The sequence below is a fragment of the Theropithecus gelada genome, chromosome 1, assembly GCF_003255815.1.
Source record: "Theropithecus gelada isolate Dixy chromosome 1, Tgel_1.0, whole genome shotgun sequence".
In the NCBI taxonomy this organism is placed as follows: domain Eukaryota; kingdom Metazoa; phylum Chordata; class Mammalia; order Primates; family Cercopithecidae; genus Theropithecus; species Theropithecus gelada.
In genome coordinates, this window is record NC_037668.1 from 47,891,021 (window position 1) to 47,910,683 (window position 19,663).

At 49.6% G+C, this 19,663-nt stretch overlaps 1 protein-coding gene across 2 annotated transcripts in view; it reads left to right on the forward strand.

Annotated features, from left to right (window-relative positions):
• VWA5B1 (von Willebrand factor A domain containing 5B1) overlaps nucleotides 1–19,267 on the forward strand; it is a 63,638-nt gene extending 44,371 nt beyond the window's left edge. Inside the window, exons 13-22 of one of the 2 annotated variants that reach the window (XM_025403177.1) lie at nucleotides 753–936; nucleotides 2,087–2,277; nucleotides 6,641–6,818; nucleotides 7,289–7,603; nucleotides 9,660–9,797; nucleotides 12,608–12,721; nucleotides 14,532–14,606; nucleotides 15,235–15,304; nucleotides 16,441–16,558; nucleotides 18,143–19,261. In XM_025403177.1, coding sequence (XP_025258962.1) covers nucleotides 753–936; nucleotides 2,087–2,277; nucleotides 6,641–6,818; nucleotides 7,289–7,603; nucleotides 9,660–9,797; nucleotides 12,608–12,721; nucleotides 14,532–14,606; nucleotides 15,235–15,304; nucleotides 16,441–16,558; nucleotides 18,143–18,649 — 1,890 coding nt within the window. In that variant the 3' untranslated portion in view covers nucleotides 18,650–19,261. Of the gene's footprint in view, nucleotides 1–752; nucleotides 937–2,086; nucleotides 2,278–6,640; nucleotides 6,819–7,288; nucleotides 7,604–9,659; nucleotides 9,798–12,607; nucleotides 12,722–14,531; nucleotides 14,607–15,234; nucleotides 15,305–16,440; nucleotides 16,559–18,142 lie in introns of both variants that reach the window. The other variant, XM_025403169.1, reaches the window with a different exon arrangement.
• The last annotated feature ends 396 nt before the right edge of the window (nucleotides 19,268–19,663 follow it).

The following is a 19,663-nucleotide window of genomic DNA, read 5'->3' on the forward strand; positions in this document are numbered from 1 at the left end:
AACTTAACTGCTAATAGCCTACTGTTGACTGGAGGCTTTACTGATAACATAAATAGTCAATTAACACATATTTTGTGGGTTATATGTATTATATTCTGTGTTCTTACAAAAAAAGTATGCTAGAGAAAATAAAATGTCTTTGAGAAAATCAAAAGGAAGAGAAAATACATTTACTATTCATTAAGCGGAAGTAGATCGTCATGAAGGTCTTCATCATCATCGTCTTGACGTTGAGTGGCGGAGGTGGAGGGTTGGTCTTGCTGTCTCAGAGGTGACAGAAGGGAAGAAGTGGAGGAGGTGGAAGGAGAGGCAAGAGAAGCCGATGCTCAGTGTAACTTTTATTGAAAAAAATCCACATATAAATGGACCTACGCAGTTAAAACTTGTGTTGATCAAGGGTGAACTGTATGTTTATATCAGGGAGAATGGAATGGAAGGAACAGATGGTTTATTTTGTTAATTTTGGTTACCTATTTGGAGACAGGAGTGGCATTTAGAATTACATTTAAAAAATTTAATGAAGTCAATGATTAAAAACATAAACAACCTAAGTGTTTTGAAAGATAATTCCATTCACCATCTCTTGAACAGAAGTTTGTCTCAATTCCCTAAACAAACACAAAGCTTTCCTATTGAGCTGTTTCTTCAGAAATGAAAACCCCACCACCGCGGCTCACACCCCTTGCTCCCTGCGGAAGTCCTTCCTGACACCTAGCCCCACTCTTAGCCCTCTTTTCTGTTCCTCCCTCCAGGACAAGAGGCGTCGGTACAGCATGCTGCACTCTCAGGAGTCTAGCAGCTCCGTCTTCTACCACTCTCAGGACGACGGACCCGGACAGGAAGGTGGAGACTGTGCCAAGAACTCGGGAGCACCCTTCCTCCTAGGGCAGGCCAAAGATGCCCGGCTAGTCAGCAGAAACTCCACCACCAAGCACGGTCGGTCTGCGGTTCTAATGATTGCTACCTCACGTTCAGCGTTTACTATGTGCTAAGTACTTGGTAAAAGCCACCTCATTGAATAGTTAGCAGCTGCAGAGGTCAGTACTGTTACACCCAGTTTACAGATGAGGAAATTGAGACTTGGAGAATTTGAGCAACTTGGCTAAGCTCATAGAGCAATAGGTAGAGTACAGACAAAGAGTCTGGATCTATCTGACTCCAAAGCCTCGTTATGGTGTTAGTTTCCATTCAAAGGGTACTTATTGATTCCCTACTAAGGTTAGGGGCTGAGAGCAACGTGGGAAGCAAAGACGACTCAGACATGTCCCCTGCCCTTCTGGAGCTTTCCATGTAATGAGAGATACATCTGGCACTATCTCTGAAAGAAAGCAGAGTGACAGGGTGCCAGGGACCCCTAGAAAATTTAACAAGCTGTAGGAATCCCAGGAGAAATGAGTACGTCTGCTAGATGATATCAACAAAGACTTCACAAGTGGACTGCTTCTTAGAGGTGGAAAGGGAGAGGACGTTCCAGGCAGAAACTGCCTGAGCAGCAATGTGGAGACTGTGACACTTAGAAAGCACACACACAATTGGCTTCTGATCTAGTGTGGTTGACCCACTTTGTACCTTTTTTTTTTTTCCTGAGGCAGAGTCTCACTCCATCACCCAGGCTGGAGTGCAGTGGCATGATCTCAGTTCACTACAACCTCCACCTTCTGGATTCAAGCAGTTCTCGTGCCTCAGCCTCCCGAATAGCTGGGACTACAGGCGCACACCATCACACCTGGCTAATTTTTGTATTTTTTGTAGAGACAGGCTTTTGCCATGTTGCCCAGGCTGGTCTGGAACTCCTGACCTCAGATGATCTGCCCACCTCGGCTTCCCACAGAGCTGGGATTACAGGTGTGAGCCACCACACCCAGCCACTTCTTTTCTTTTAAAAGAAGCAGCAGGGAGAGCAGCTGGGAAGCTAGACTAGGGCCAGATCCGGAGAGGCTCTGGATGCCAGGGGAGGCACCTGCACATATTTCAGTAGGCAAGAGGTGGAGAACGTGAGATGCTTCCAAACAGGAAAGGGGGACGCAAGCCCCACTCTTTCCCTGCTGTCCCACTCTGATGGTTCCCCATCACCATCCCTGTCCAGATCCGATCGTCTCCCAGCGACGGAGGGCATATAGCACCAACCAGATCACCAATCACAAGCCCTACCCAAGGGCTACCACGGCGAGTGACCCCATGCCAGCTGCCAAGAGATACCCACTGCGGAAAGCCAGGCTGCAGGACCTCACCAACCAGACCAGCCTGGATGTCCAGTGGTGGCAGATTGATTTGCAGGTACCCAAGCATGACAGGTTAGGGAGGAGCTGGGGAAGGCGACAGGCAGGGGAGAGCTGTGTCCCCTGCTTCAACCATGGGACGGGGCCATCCATAACTTACACTGTCAAGTGAGTCCCTCCCTCTTTCCTTTCCTAGGCCTTCATCTGCTTTATCTCCGAGTACATGCTCCAAATCAGGACACCCACCAGTGAATAAGCTCACTCATTCCCTGCACACACACTGCCCAGTTGGCAAGGAACATTTGCATGTTGTCTTTCACTTGACTTTATAGCACCCCTAGGGAAAGAGAGAGTTTAGGGGCCCACCTTGGCTCAGTACAGATGTGGATATTGAGAACCAGAGAGGCAGGGCACCTATCCAGGGTCACACAGTCAGTCAGAGGATTACAACCTGTCTGACCTTTGAGGGACCCTCTGCCTTCAAAGCCTTTTATTCCCCCTCTATTAGACTGCACCTCCTACAAATTCCAGGGCATATACATTTACGCAGGGCAGAGAGGATTTTTTGTTTATTTGTTTGATTGTTTGTTTGTTGAGACAGAGTCGCGCTCTGTTGCCCAGGCTGGAGTGCAGTAGTGCCATCTCTGCTCATTGCAACCTCCACCTCCTGGATTCAAGCAATTCTCATGCCTCAGCCTCCCAAGTAGCTGGGATTACAGGCATGTGCCACCACACCTGGCAAATTTTTTTTCTTTTTTGAAATGGAGTTTCGCTCTTGTTGCCCAGGCTGGAGGGCAATGGTGCAATCTCGGCTCACTGCAACACCTGCCTCCAGGGTTCAAGCGATTCTCCTGCCTCAGCCTCCTGAGTAACTGAGATTACAGGCACATACTGCTGTGCCCAGCTAATTTTTGTATTTTTAGTAGAGACGGGGTTTCGCCATGTTGGCCAGGCTGGTCTCGAACTCCTGGCTTCAGGTGATCCACCTGCCTCGGCCTCCCAAAGTTCTGGGATTACAGGTGCGGCAATTCTGTGGCAATTCTGGGGGCAATTCTGTGCACTGTAGAATGTTTGGCAGCATCCCTTGGCCTCTGCTCATTAGAGGCCAGGAACAACACTATCCCCAATCATGACATCCAAAAATGTCTGCAGACACTTTAGTTCCCTGGGGAGCTAAATCACCTGGTTGAGCACCACTGTCCTAAACCAAATTGTGGTTTAATCCATTTATTAAGAATGGGCTTGGCTGGGCGCAGTGCCTCATGCCTGTAACCTCAGCATTTTAGTAGGCCAAGGCAGGCAGATCGCTTGAGCCCAGGAGTTTCAGACCAGCCTGGGCAACATGGCAAAGTCCTATCTCTACAAAAAATACAAATATTAGCCAGGCATGGTGGCACACGCCTGTAATTCCAGCTACTCGGGAGGCTGAGGGAGGAGGATCACTTGAGCCCAGGAGGCAGAGGTTGCAGTGAGCTGGGATGATGCCATTGCACTCCAGCCTGGGAGACAGAGAGAGATCCCATCTCAAACAAAACAAAAAACAAACAAACAAAAGAATGGGCTTTAGGTAGATTTGTCCTTGTAAGGCTGTGGTTCCATAAAAGCAGCCTTTTCACTCTCCCTATATGCCCCCTCCCACTTCCAACCACCATCCCCATCCCTCCCTACCTCCACTTACACATAAGCTCACTCTCTAAGGGTAGGGACACGGCCATCTTATCCCTGGAGGCCCTTCTCTGTGCTTATTGAGGGACCACTTGATGCAATCAGAAGGCAACCGGCCCTGCAGTCTGTCTGACTCTGCTCCTCAAACATGTCACTCAACTCTCTGAGCCCCAGATGCCTCATCTACAAAATGGGGAGAATAGCTTAGGCACATGATTGAGCTGCCATCCATCAAAAGACATTTATTGAGAGCCAACTCTAAGTAGAGGACTCTTCCAGGCATTGGCTGATAAAAGATGCAGTGCCCGGTCCAGCACCTGGCACACAGCAGGCATCCTCTGCTGGCAGCTTTATTTGGTGAGAGCTCTGAACAGGCTGGTTCCCCTTTACTTCTTTCCTGCACGCTCCCTAGCTCTTCAGACCCATCTCTGCTCATCTCTCACTCCCTCCTGCCTGGCTTCTTCCCCAAACCAATTCTCCTTTATGCATGCACATACAACACACTTACATGTGCACACACACACACACACACACACACACACACTCCATGCGCCCTCTAGGTGGATGTAGGGCTGGATCTTAGACTCATCTGTTGCCATGGAAACCTTCCCAGCTTCAGTTGCTCTCTGTGACCCAGTGTGGTGTTGATGGCTGGGGAAATCCTAGTGTTTGATTGGGCAAGGAGTGGAGGGTAGGGATCCCCTGGGACTTAGCAGCCCTGGCTGGGGTCATCCAGGGAGTTACCAGTCCCCTCCTTCTCCCACATCCTTGTACCATTCCTAGGACCTCTGGCTTAGAAAGACAGAAAGGCAGCCCCCATTTAATGGGGAGACACAGTCCCCCTCCTAATAAATACTTGATAGGGATGGAAAACCCCCCATGGCTAACTGTTAGCCTAAAAAAGTGTTACACCTGATAAGTGCCTTTTCGTCCTCATCCCCTCCCCCTACCAGAGGATGTATATTGGTCCCAGAGGCTTGAAATTCATTTCTAATTAATTTCATATTCTTCAATTACAAAAGTAATACAGTGTTTGCAATAAAAACCCTCAATTACAAAAGTAATACATACTCAATGTTTGCAATAAAAACCCTCAAACAATTCAGTCAGGTATAAAGTACAAATAAAAGGCCCCCTGTCCTATTCCCAGACCCACTTGGTTTTGAGTGTTTCCTTCTAGAAATATTAATACTACACACACAAACACATACATACACAGTACATGTATGTATTTTAATAATCACATATGCAAACTGCTCTCCAACTTACTTTTCTAATGTCTCTTTAATTCACTTTTTAAATAAATAACAGTGCACTGTATTTATTTAAAAGTGAATTTAATTACCCTTTTTGGTGAACAGTTCTATGAGATTTGACAAACGTATATGGTCACGTAATCATCGCCACAGTGAGGATACAGAACAATCGCAACTTACTTTTTTAAAAATAAGTTTCGTCTTGGACATCTTTTCACTTTGGCATGAAGAAAACTACTTCTTTATTTTCAATGTTGTGTGACATTCCATTGCATGGAATATACCAGAACTTATTTGCCAACGCCGACTGATGCCAACCCCGACTGATTTCGGTAGTTTCCAGATTTTTACATTTACAAACAATACTGCAACAAATATACAGTATTTGCACATCGATATTTGCACTCTTGTGTATTTCCAGAAGATTGAATTCCTGAAAGAGGAATTGCCAGATCAAAGGGGCTTATGCATTTTAATGGATAGCACATTGCTAGATTGTTCTCCCACAACTGTGTACCCATTTACATCAGCACTGACAGTCCATGAGAGACCCTGTCTTTCCATTGACCACAGGGGTGCCATCAAACATTTGAATATTTGCCAATCTGCAAGATGGAAAAAAATTATAAACTTTTGCTATAAATGGCCTGCAAATGCCTTTAACACATTATTCTATTAAGTTTGTATTTTACCCCCAGTGATTTATAAAAGCTTCTTGAAAATGATCTTTGCCAAGACTATTACAAATGTATTCCTCCATTTATCCCTTGCCTTTTCATGTCTGTTTGTACCAGCACAAGAATAGATAGATTAAATCAACAAACCAGAACAGAAAGTCCATAAATAAAACCAAATGTGCATGAAAGCTTTGTTGCGATAGAGGTAGGAAACTGATTAAGCTGCAGGGATTCAAATGGAAAAAACTGCATTCAATAAATTGTGAGATTCTTACCATTTAGAAAATCAAGAAAAATCTGATTCCTTTCTCCTTACTCCAAAATAAATTTCATGTAAATCAAAGATTTCAACACACAAACAAACAAAAATGAAATCCCAAAAATTCTAGAATATTTTTTGAGTGAGAAAGACCTTTTAAGTATGACATATGGGAAGACATAAGGAAAAAAGGTTGATAGTTTTAACCATACACACAAAAAAGTTTAAACTTCGTGGCAAAAAAAAAAAAAAAAAGTGGGTTTAGAATTATCCGTGGTGTATTATTTTCTATGTGGCTTTCCACGGTTTGGAGTTTCTCCATGGTTTCGGATTATCATTGTTGATGTTTCTCATGGATAATGGAGACTGGGTCATGCATCCCTGAGTACTGGAGGGGCAGTGCCCAGGAGGAGCTGCTGTGCCCCAGGAAAGAGCTGGTGGGGTGGGGGTGGGGAGCCGGAGGAAGGAGAGTCCAGCCACCAGGAGCTCTTCCTCCTCCGCCGTCTCCTCCTCCTCCTCTTCCTTCTCCTCCTCCTCTTTCTCTTTCTCCTCTTCCCTCCCTAGCCCTTGCTGAACAGTGGTCAGGACCTGGACCAGGGCCCCAAACTCCGTGGCCCAGGGGCCCGAAGGCCCTCTCTGCTGCCCCAAGGCTGCCAGCCCTTCCTGCCCTGGGGCCAGGAGACCCAGGCCTGGAGCCCCGTGAGAGAGCGGACTTCTGACAGCCGAAGCCCCGGAGATCTAGGTAAGTGACCACAGGATCCAGGACCTGACTGGGGACAGCGAGGAATCCTTGACTGTGGTTCAACTTCAGATGACAGGCCCAGAGGGGAGATGCCTGGGTCTGTCCCCTTGGGGTCTGCTGCGGCTCACCCCTTTCTGAGGACCTCACCAATCCCACGCTTCCCAGTCACCCTGGTTCTTGAGTGACCTGTGAGGGTGCAGTTCCATTCTCAGTGCCCCTGTCCCACCCCATCCTATCTGGCCCCCTCAGGCACTAGCTTCCTGGGAGGCGGATGTGTCCTCCCTTGGGGACAAGCCCATGCCCCCGCAGCTGTCCTAGGAAAGCAGTTGGAGTTGTCTGTTCCCTGGGGAGATGGAGGGAGTTGTACTCGCTTAGAAGTGTCTGCTCCCTGGGGAGGGACGTTGCCCCCCTGGGAGTTAGCCGTCTGTCCCCCACGTCAGCGCTTGGCCCACTTGTCCCTCTGCCCGCAGAGCCGTCCCACCACCCCTCTGCCTTCGAGACAGAGACATCCTCGGACTGGGAGGCCCCAGCCGAGTCCCAGGAGCGAGCCAGTCCCAGCAGGCCCGCCACCCCTGGCCCGGTGCTGGGCAAGGCCCTGGTGAAAGGCCTGCGCGACAGCCAACGCCTGCAGTGGGAGGTGAGCTTCGAGCTGGGGCCCCCCGGACCGGAGCGGCGCGGCGAGAGGGATGCCGACCTATGGAGCGAGACCTTCCACCACCTGGCGGCCCGCGCCATCATCCGCGACTTCGAGCAGCTGGCGGAGCGCGAGGGCGAGATCGAGCAGGGTGAGCGCCGCGGACCTGCGCCCCTCCGGCGGACGGCCTCTGGAGGACCGCCCCCCTCCACACCCACACCCTCACCCTCTTCCCCACCCGCCCCGGTGATCCTCCCAGTCCCGCGTGGTCCGCCCACCTCCTTCCCGGGTCCTGCCCCACCCCCTCCTCACAGCCCCGCCCAGTTCCCCGCCCACTCTCCCTATGACCCGCCCACCTCCTTCCCCGCTCCAGGCCCTACTCTCGCCCCATCCCCTCATTACAGCAGTGCCTAGTGCCCCGCACAACCCCCCATGGCCTGCCCACCCCGCCACTCCCCGCCATAGCCAGTCCCCACCTCCATAGTCAGCCCACCTCCTTCCCTGACCCGGCCCCCACCCTGTGCCAGTCCACTTCCCCCAGGACCCGCCCTGCTCTCTCCCGTCGGCCTCCAGGACCCGCCCCCTCCTCACAGCCCCGCCCACTGCCCGCCCACTCGCCTCTGCGGCCTCCAAGCTCCGCCGCCTCCCCATTCTGCTCAGTGCCTGGGCTCATTCCCTACTCCTGCTCCAGGATCACCCCTTCATCTCTGGCTTCAACCCCCTTCATCTGCCCACAGCCCCGCCACGGCTCACTGTTCCCCCACTCCACCTCACACCGCAGCCTGCAGGTGCCTCCCCTCACTCCCAATCGCCCTTCCCCTCCCGCCCACCCACCCACACACGCACAGCCCAGGGCTCCATTCCATTGCCTCCAAGATCCACCCTCTTCCCCCTGCCTCCGAGTAAGTTGCCTTCTCCCCCAGCCCTGGGCTCTTCCACCCCATCCAGTGATCCGTCCTCTTCTCTCCCCGCCTCATTCCTCTCTCCTATGGGCGCCCCATTTCTCAGTGCTCCCCTGCAGCAGTCCCAGTAGGGCTCCAGAGACAGAACAATGGCGACAGCCCACACCTTCCTCCAAGTCCCCCAGTCCAGTCCAGGGGCTCTACGCACTCATTCATCATGCCTTTATTTACTGTGGATCGGCTGGGGGCCAGGCTCCCACTGGGTCGTGTAAACGCAGTTGAACAGCCCGGTGAAAAAGCAATCTCCATCCCTTCCTTACCCATGAGTGCTTGACAAACTAGCAGGGAAGCCAGCATTAATCACATCATTACACAAATAATTAATTGAGTGCATTTGTCCTAAGTGCTATTAAGAAAAAAGACAGGGATCCAAGAGATTGTATAACAGGGACGGTGGGGGAACTAATTTAGTCCAGGAATTGGGGCAGACTTTACTGAGAAAGGGACTGGTGGGATCTTGATGGAACACACTTGGAGAATAGAAATATAAATAGAGAATGGTTATATCATTTCTTTGTTGTGAGTTTATGCTTTATTTCTATAATAATATTATTTTGTTTATATTTTACTTGTATTTTTGTATTGTACATGTAACTTTTTTTCTTCCCATGAGCTCCTCACCTTACAGTTTACGAAGCACTTGTCTACCCTTCCTCTCTTTGGCTCCTCACACAGCCTTCCGGAGGCTGCAAGTCCCGGAGACTGCTCACCTCTTCAAAGGAAAGCGACTGGGCTTTGGGGTCAGACCATCCTGATCTCAGATCCATTCCTAACTTGCTATGTGACCTTAAACTCACCACTCTTCTCTGATTTGCAATGTCCTCAGCAGTTAAATGGGTCAGATCAGTGGTCCCCACCCACCAGCCAGGGGACCTGTTAAGTTTTACGGCAACGTTCCCATTAGACATCTGCAAAATTAAAGTACAAAATACAGACAACATAGTGGGTTGGGTGTTTTTAAAAATAAAACTAGTTATTTAAAGGAAGTAGCTGTCTTTTATTCTGAGACAATGTCTTACATTTTTACATTAAAATATCCTTTATTTTATGAAATGATGTCGTGAAATGATGGTGGTTTTTTTAAAAATGTCTTTAGTTAGCAAGTTGGCAAGTCCTTGATTTTAAAGGCTTATTTAATCCTAAAGATGGGGACCACTGGTAGAGCCCCCACTTTAGCTTCCAGCGCTTCTGTGTGAGGGAAGAATTTCTGAGTCTGAACAGTGACCCCAGTTTCTCCCTGCACAGGGTCCAACCGCCGCTACCAGGTGAGCGCCTTGCACACCAGCAAGGCCTGCAATGTCATTAGCAAATACACAGCCTTCGTGCCTGTGGACGTGAGCAAGAGCCGGTACCTGCCCACCATGGTGGAGTACCCCAACTCTGGTAAGGCAGGTGAGCGGCGGGGGCCCTCCTGGGGGCCAAGCAGCCCCTGTGGACTGGGGAAGGGGGCTGAGACACAAAGGACCACAGACCAGCAGGGAGGGGTGTGAGACAGGGCCTAGAAGCAGAAAGGCCCCCAGTGGATGATTTGGCTGCCAGCGGGTGGGAGCCCCTGGGGCCTCATCCCACTGCTCTGCAGAGGCTGTGAAATCACCCTAGTCCTTTTTTCCACCAAATGAAAATGATTTTATTGTGTTTCTTCAAATGGGACAATATGTGCTCATTATAGAAAATTCTAAACTATAGAAAGATATAAAATGTAAACAATAACTGAGACCAACAGTCATCCAGGAATGTATATTAGTCACCTGCTTGGTGTGACCATCCTTCCAGACTTCTCTCTGTGGATATCAACATGTAGAGAAATCAAAAGACAGATCATTTTACATGAATTGGATTATCCTAATATGTGCTATATATTTTACAAAATATGGGCATGGAAAGTGTCACTCCATGAAATGAATCTATATCATTTTAATAGCATATTCCCCTGCAGGTAGATGTCATCCTCAGAATAGCCAATTAGTGTTCCAAAGCACTTTGTATATATTTTCAATCCTTTAATCCTCAAAACAGCTCCACAAAGTAGACACTATTATTATCCCCATTTTATAGATGGAAAACAGAGGCAGAAGGAGCTAAGTTACTTTCCTGAGGTCACACAGCCATAATGGGCTGGAGCCAGGCTTTACATTTATTGTCCTGGCTCTGGATTATGCATTTTCCTCTACTCCTTTCTACTGCCTCTGAAAATTTATTGCAGCCTTTTAAAACCTATTTAGACCTTTCGTTTATTCCCCATTTGGTTATTGTAAATTATACTGCAAAGAACATCTTTGTGCATCTGCCTGGTTATCACCTCAGTGTTAATTAATTCGTAGAAGTAGGACTGCAATGTCAAGGGGATGCCCGTTCAAAACTGTGATGTATGTTACCAAACTGCCCCCTTACCGTCCCACAGGTTATTCAAATGTCCATCCTCTCCAACACTGAATATTGTTTATCTTTCTAAACTCTGCCAGTCTGATAGGTGAGAAGAGAATCTCTCTTTTGTCATTTTTTTAATCGTGAGATGCTTTTCATGTTTATGAACTATTGGTGCTTTTTCTGTTTCAAATTACATTTTTCTGTCCTTTATGGTCACCCCTCCCCTGCTTTGTATTAGCAGACCTCCATAAAAAATTGTGTTTGGAAATAGAATATGCCCTTCCTAATTCCACCTGTCCCCCTTTTCTTCTCTGTGGTATCAAAATGATCAACCCTCCTCAACTGCTGTCATTTCAGGCAATGGAGTGGCCATTTAATCAGGCTGTTGCCTTATTCTTGTTGCAAGGATGACCATCCCTCCCACCCATCTCTGACCAGCCTGCTAGCATCTGTAGCCACAGCCTGGGAAGTTAGGGACCTGGCCCATATCTTAACCAAAGTCCCAAAGCCCCCTAAGATCTGGATCAGCACTTCCCCAAGTGTGTTTCAAGAAACTAGAACTCTAATTTCATGTCCTATGAATAGCCATCCAGCATAAAAATAGAAAATACCAGATTAGGAAATACATTTAAGAACCACTGGATTAGCTAAAGTTCAAATGCTTTCTTTACTACAGAACTTCTCAGAGCCTTTAGTATGTTAATATACATCAAGAGGCTCAGCGATGGGCTACAGAATGCAACTTCTCCAAAACTTGTTTCCCAACACAACTCCAATTTTTAAGGAAAAACTTACAGACTAGTGTTCTCTGAGAGTGGGGTTCCCTAAAGCATACTTTAGGGTGCTGTAACATCTTTCTTCTTCCCCCTCCTCCTCCCTTTCTTCTTCTTCTTCTTCTTCTTCTTCTTCTTCTTCTTCTTCTTCTTCTTCTTCTTCTTCTTCTTCTTCTTCTTCTTCTTCTTCTTCTTCTTCTTCTTCTTCTTCTTCTTCTTCTTCTTCTTCTTCTTCTTTCTTCTTCTTCTTCTTCTTCTTCTTCTTCTTCTTCTTCTTTTCTTTGAGAGAGTCTTGCTCTGCTGCTCAGGTTAGAGTGCAGTGGCGCAATCACAGCTCACTGCAATCTCCAACTTTTGGGCTCAAGCGATCCTCCCACCTCAGCCTTCCAAGTAGCTGGGAATACAGGCACGCACTACCGCATTCAGCTAACTTTTTTTTTTTTTTTTTTTTTTTTAATAGAGATAGGGTCTCGCTATGTTACCCAGGCTGGTCTCAAACCCTGAGCTCAAGTGATCCTCCCATCTCAGCCTCCTGAAGTGCTAACATTACAGACATGAACCACCCTGCCCAGCCCAGGGTGCTGTAACTTCATCTCTTTTCCATCCACCCCCTCTTAGTAATGCCCTGGGATTTCAGGGGCCTGCGCTGTGGGAGGAGTACTTGGGACATGGATCTCTGAGACAGTAAACAGAGAGAAGAACAGAGTGTTCCTGAGAAAACTGGCCTTTTAACTTCCTAGAAAACATTGTGGCTTCTTGAACATTCTCTCAGCAATAGTATCTACCCAGCAAGCTAGATATTATCCCCGTTTTCCAGATGAGGAGACCATGGCTCAGTGGGGTCTGCACCCATCCAACTGGAAAGCAATGGGGCTGGGCCTCAAACCTGGGTCTTTCTGACTCTAAAGCATATGGTCTTACCTTGTACCTTGCCTTCCTGCCTTTGGATAATTGAAAGATTGAAGCCAGAATCATTCCTGTCAGCCCTGGGGGAGAGGCAAAGGACTGGCACATTTGTACCCAACCACCCGCTTCCCCTTGTCTTCTGTGAAGGAGCTGCCCTGCGTATGCTCAGTTCTCGAGCTCTGGCCCAACAGTGGAGGGGCACCTCTTCTGGCTTCGGACGGCTGCAGACCATGCTTGGAGAAGACGCGGCAGCAGGAGATGGTAAATTTCAGGCCCTAAGGAAGAGCCACCCTGGGCACTTTCGGAAGCCTGGGCCCCTGAGGTTACTGTGTTCTCATGTCCGAGGCCCTAGGACCTCTCTCTGAGTCTGCACTGTGGGCTTAGGCAGGTCCAAGGCAAAGCCAGGCATCCCAGGCTCTCTGAGGCCTAAGAGGGACAGAGAGGTTCGGTATGGCCTGAGCACACCACCACTGACACAGCTCTCTCTTTGCCAGGGAGCAGCACCACCTCCTACAGGCACCTCTCCCCTTGTGAGCTCTGCTGACCCTGGTGCTGTTCCCTGCCTCCAGCCTCTGAGTCCTCCCAGGCACCAACTGCCAGGAAACCTAATAAACAAGGGAAAAAGCAAAGAGCGAAGAGGCAGTCCCATCTGTTTGGGTCCCACCATCTGTTTCTTTCAGGATTCCCAACAGCCTCCTTTGAGCCTTCACCTGGTTTCATTGTGCCTGAAGCTTGGCTCCTTGAAGAGCCAGGTTTTGACCTTTTGGTGACCTTGCACTAGTTCCCAGGATGGTTTTAACCCTCTGTGTCCTGCGTGGATGTGTGTCTTTCTGTCTCTCTAAAGACAGCCTAACTGCTGCACTCGTCCTAACCCCTTTCTAGGTACCCTCACGTGCACAGTGAGGATCTCCTGCCTTTTGCTGTGCAGGAGGAAGACATCAGAGGTCCCGCCTGGCCACTAGTCCAGCCACCCAGCCCATAAGGATTTTTTATTCCAGGTCCTAGAAAGTGTTCACAGACACTGATGGGCTTTAAAACAAAAACAAAAACAGAACCCAGTGTGACGGGGTGGAAACACAGAGGAGCTCTTCAGAATCAAAATGTTCTTTCAATTTCTTGGTCCCGTTGGCCTCCAAAACCCAGGAGAACCAGCTCCACCCCTGAGCCAAGCTGAGCGTCCAGGCTTCAGGAAATTGCTGGTCTATACCTTCCTTTCTCCGAAGCTTAGCTTTTTTGGGTGGCCCATGGCTTCTGTCAAAATCACGAATCCTTTATTTATTTATTTATTTATTTATTTATTTATGGAGTCTCACTCTGTCCCCCAGGCTGGAGTGCAGTGGCGCGATCTCGGCTCACTGCAACCTCCACCTCCTGGGTTCAAGCGATTCTCCTGCCTCAGCCTCCGGAATAGCTGAGACTACAGGCACCCACCAGCATGCCTGGCTAATTTTATATTTTTAGTAGAGTTGGGGTTTCACCATGTTGGCCAGGCTGGTCGCAAACTCCTGACCTCAAATGGTTCACCACCTCAGCCTCCCAAAATGCTGGGATCACAGGCATAAGCCACCATGCCTGGCTACAAATCCCTTCCTTGAAATTGTTCTTTGATTCATGCCCACATTCCTACTTTTTTTTCCTTTTTTTTTTCCTTTTTTTTTTTTTTTTTTTTTTTTAGGCAGAGTCTGTCGTCCAGGGCTTTACTAAGCACTTAGCAATGGACTAGGCACTATATGCGTGTTATCTCATTTAATCTTTACCACACTGTGAGATAGATAATATTATCCCGAATTTGCAATCAAAATTTATAAAGTAATTTTACCAAGTCCCCACAGCTGGTCAGTGGTGGTGGTGGTGGTTGGGGTCAGGATTTGAACCTAGGCCTGTCTAACCTTATGGTGGGGCAACGGTTATATCTGTGAAAGATGAAGGCCCATCCGAGCAGGGTTTGAAACCCTAGACTTACTCTCCAACCCACCTACAGACACCATGAATTAGACCATCACTCTCCTGGGGGGATGGGAGGCGAGGAAGGGAGGGGAGAAGTCCAGCCTCACTAGTTCCTCTGTCCTAGACATGGAGGCAAGTCCCACTGCTCCCTTCAGCGAGACCACATTCCCTGGCCGCGAGAAGCACGGTGCTTCTGAAGGTGAGTGGGCAGGTGGCCCTGCCTCTCCATCAAGATGGTGACAGGGATTGGTCCTGGGGTCAGGAGAGTGTCTTAGCACCAACAAAGTCCTCAGGGCTTCATGGAGTCCTCAAAGCAGCCCTCTGCACTGGGAATAGGATTATCCCCAATTAAAAGATAAGGAACAGGTGCAAAGAGGTGAAGTGACTTGCCCAAGGTCACAGAGCACACTGGTGACAGAGCTGGGCTTGGATTAGGCCTCCCAGTTCCCTGCTGAGGGACCATTTTGCCACTCCGCTCTGCCTAGAGTCCTCTAGCAACATGCCAAGGAGGTCAACTCAGTGTCCCCATTTGGGAATGAGCAGAGCTGAGTGAAGCTGTCACTGCCCCCACAAGTAACTTTCCAGAAGATCCCAGGGGCTGCCGGCCAAGGAATCTTGGAGGCCAGCTTTTTACATGCGGATATAATCTCATCCCACCTCACACCAACTGGAGCAGAAAGAGCTCCGCAGCCTAATGGTTAGCTCCAGTCCCTAGGAGCGTAGCTAAGCCCCTGCCCCTCTCTGGGCCTCTATTCCCCCTGTTGGTCAGTAAGCAGTTGGACAGGGTCATCTTCAGGTCTCAACTCGGTCATTCCATGGCTCTCCAGGTCCCCTGCGCAGCCTGGCCACAAATACTCTTTCTTCCATGAAGGCCTCAGAGAATCTCTTTGGATCCAGGTAGGTGGGATTTCCAATAAAGGTACACTCTCCTGCCACCCATTTTCCTGGGGTGGTCCCTGGGGTTTTCCCTGACTTGGAAGGCCAAAGGCAGGTTCAGCCTGACATTTAGGCAGGTGTCATAAAAAAGGCACTCCTGCCCAGAGCAATCACTGTCTCCAGGCCTCACCCTACCTCAAATCCCCCTCTTTACTTTATCTCCCACACTTCCAAGATATCTTTCCAAATGCAAGTACACATGGGAGGGCTGACAGAAAACTCTTCTGACCACTGGGCTAGACAAGAATATGATAGTAAAAGAGGGTCATGATCCAGGTGTAGCAGCTCACCTCTGTAATCCCAGCATTTTGGGAGGCCCAGGCAGGAGGATCACTTCAGGCCGGGAGTTCGAGACCAGCCTGGGCAACACAGTGTGACCCTGTCTCTACAAAAAATTTAAAAATAGGCCAGTCGCGGTGCTCACCCCTGTAATCCCAACACTTTGGGAGGCCAAGATGGGCGGATCATAAGGTCAGGAGTTTGAGACCAGCCTGACCAACATGGTGAAACCCTGTCTCTACTAAAAATGCAAAAATTAGCCAGGTGTGGCGGCGCATGCCTGTAATCCCAACTACTCGGGAGGCTGAGGCAGGAGAATTGCTTGAACCTGGGAGGCAGAAGTTGCAGTGAAATGAGATCATGCCACTGTACTCCAGCCTGGGCAACAGAGCAAGACTCCATCTCAACAACAACAAAAAATTAAAAAATGAGCCAGACATGGGTGCACGCCCGTAGTCCAGGAGACTGAGGTTGAGATGATTGCTTGAGCCCAGGAGGTTGAGGCTGCAGTGAGCTACGATCGTGTCACTCCAGCCTAGGTGACAGAGTGAGATCCTGTCTTAGAAGCAAAACAGGACAAAAAAAGAGGGTCCTCAGGAGAACATTAACCTCTTCCTAGTCGCAGGTGCTGCTGACTCATTGAGTGACTTGGAGCAGTTGCTTCAAGCCCATCTTTCCAGGCTTCCGCTTCCTTAGCTGTCAGATAAGGAGGTTGGAGGGAGCCATCTGTTGCATCCCTTCTGACCCTGACTTTCAGGGGCTTCTGGGTGGGCACTGGAGGTTGAGATGCCCAGGGCCACCTGACTTCACCTGCACAGGCTAAATCTCAACAAGTCCAGGCTACTGACGCGAGCAGCCAAGGGCTTCCTGAGCAAGCCACTGATCAAAGCTATGGAGTCGACCTCCGGGAACCAGAGCTTCGACTACGTACCGCTGGTGAGTGCCCTGACCCCAGGTGTCAGTCTCCCTCGGCTCCACTCAGCAGCAGGGCCTTCCTGTGATCCCCCTGCCCACCTCTCCACTTCCTCAAAGAGAAGAAGGCTTTGGTCTTAGAGCTCAGATCCCCCTGAGTTTTGAAGCTTCCTAGAGCTTCCCACCCAAGTAGTTAGCATGGCAGAAGGAGTTTGCATGAATCTCCCCTGCCCAGAGGCCTAGGGATATTGCTAGAAGCCAGCACCAGCATCACGAAAATTCTTTGCAATCTGCTATCTTTGCCTTAAAAATTCGTGGGAATTTTGCATTCTACTCCACGCATCTATGTGTATCTGTTTTTCAATACATAAAAATAAGCTTTGAAATGACTCATAAGTGAGTAAAATTAACATCCCAGGAACATGGACCGTGTTTAGCAACTGGGTCTACAGACACCCCAGCATGCTGCAGCAGGGTGAGAGGCCCAGGTCTGGAGTGGGCTTCTCTGAATTAAGGAGCAAAGGAGACTGGCCGTGCCACATCTGGGGCCCCTCAGGACTTGGGAAACAGAGGATGCTAGAAGGAGGGGCACAGTTTGAGCATCACAGCATACCTCTTCTGTCCCTGCATACCCAAGTGCATAATATTGTGAATTTCCAAATATCCAGAGCGACTGGGCACTAGGCATGTTTTCACTCAACAAGTATTTATTGAGTCAGGCCCAGTGCTAGACCGGGGAGAGAAAACATTGAACTAGACAAACGTAGTTTCTGCACTCATGGCGCTAAGTGTCTAATAGGATTCAGACAAGGAACCAGGCAATTCTAACTGTTGGCAATGGGAGAGATCTCGTTTGGTTGCGGAGTATAGGAGGTGGACATCTAGCCCAGGCTTGAGGTAGGGGGAGCAGAACCAAGCATGACTTCTTGGAGAAGGTCAAGGCTAAGCCAAGACTTGCAGGATGAAGAGTTTGGCCAAAGGCCTCCAGAGGAGAGACACAGCTTGAGAGCTGGGGAATGGAGTTGGAGCGGGTAAGAGTCAAACCGGGGTTAGGCGGTGCAGAGCTTTATTGATCGTATTTTGGACTTAGTCTATGAGACACTGAAGTCATTGAACTGAGCCTCCAAAAAGTGTGTGATCTATGCCTCATAGGGATCCCTGTGTATGTAGGACAGATGGATTGGGGGTAGGGAGAGGGGAGGAAAGAGGAGGCAGGAATAACATAAGGAAGCACGTGATGGATTGCAGAGCGATTTAGAAAGTAGACCTGTTGGGACTCGGAAACTGATGGTTACACAGGGAGAAAGAGGAAAGAGAGCTGCTAGAGTTCACTGCATGGCAGGGGACATTTCCGGTGGTCGACCTGGGCCCACCCACCTAGGACAAGAGGCAAATATGCAGTGAAGATGTTGACTTGGGCTTGGAGAATGATCTGTTTGAAGTGTCTGCAGGATAAAGGATAGAGATGCTCAATTGACCTGGGTATCCTGAAAATCCCCCAGGCAGGCAGGGTGGGACAGGCAACATGGATCCAGGCTTTTGCATGGCCTGGGGCTCCCTGGGCTAAAATATTTGAGGCCCACTGAAGGGCTTCCCCTGCTCCAACAGGTGTCTCTGCAGCGGGCCTCCGGAGCCTTCCTGCTCAACCAAGCCTTCTGTGAGGCCACACACATCCCCATGGAGAAGCTCAAGTGGACATCCCCTTTCACCTGCCACCGAGTGTCCCTCACCGCCCGCCCGTCTGAGTCCAAGACCCCGAGTCCCCAGCTGTGCACCAGCTCCCCATCTCGGCACCTGTCCTGTGACAGCTTCTCCCTGGAGCCTCTGACCAAGGGCAAGCTGGACCTGGAGCCGAAGGCAGTGATGGAGCACACTGGGAAGCTGTGGGCCACGGTGGTGGGGCTGGCATGGCTGGAGCACAGCTCGGCCTCCTACTTCACTGAGTGGGAGCTGGTGGCCGCCAAGGCCAACTCATGGCTGGAGCAGCAGGAAGTACCCGAGGGCCGCACGCAGGGCACACTCAAGGCTGCTGCCCGCCAGCTTTTTGTGCTTCTGCGGCACTGGAATGAGAATCTCAAGTTCAATATGCTCTGCTATAACCCGAATTATGTGTAGTTGGGTGAGGGGGAGGCTGGGTGGAGGGAAGGGTGGGGAGGAGAGGGATGGGTAGGGTCATGTCGGCCTGGTTTGGGGAGCTTTTGGAGCTGTAGCCAATACATCAGTTACTAGAAAGAGCCCTGGACTGGCAGCCAGGAGGCCTGAGTTCAATCCCAACTTTGCTACCATCCAGCCATGCAACTTTAAGCCAGTCCCTGCCCTCTATCTGGGCCACAGTTTCCTCATCTATAAAATAAGAGGGTGAGATGAGGGAAGTGGAGTGGATCTTAAATGGTTCAGCGGTTCCTTTCTGCCCATGCAGGCAGTCCCAGGCCGACTGCTGCTGGGGCTGGGGAAGGAAGTCGCAGTGGAAGCCTGAGACCTCTCTGGAGGTAGACCACGTGGGCACAGCAATGCCCACTCAAATAAAAGGGCAGATGAGAGGACCCAGTGACCGCAAGTAACCAGGCCTACAGGCTTGCAGAGGCACATAGAGACTAGCCAGTCTGGTGCTTGTAGGACAGGCTCTTGTCTCCAAGGTAACAGCCTAGGACCCCCTAAATCCCACTTAAAAGCCAATTGGAGAACCATCCTTCTCAACGCTTTTCAAAAGAGTCGCTCGGGGGCCTTTTGTTTTGGCTAGGAAGCTTCCTTAGTACATGCTAGTATTGACTTACAGATCATTAGTGGCTCCCTCACTAAGAAGAGGTGGTGGCAGGACCAGGGAGACACCTTGTGAGTTGACGTGTTAGATTTAAGTGGCAGTCTGTGCGAAAATAGTCCTAAAAGAACAGACATGGTCACAGAAGTCAATGAAGACGCCAGACAACACCTTAATTTACATACTTTTAGAAATTGGGTAAAGCAAACTGCATCACTTGTACTGAGGCACTAGGGAGGCACCTCCAAGTAGGTCACGCCATGGGATCAGGGTGGCCTCTCGAGCCATGCCACGCTGTGGGAGAGAGGCACCTTTTTGCAACAGAGAGCCATGCTTGGCTGCAGTGCCTTTGGGGATGGCCGCTCTGGCCA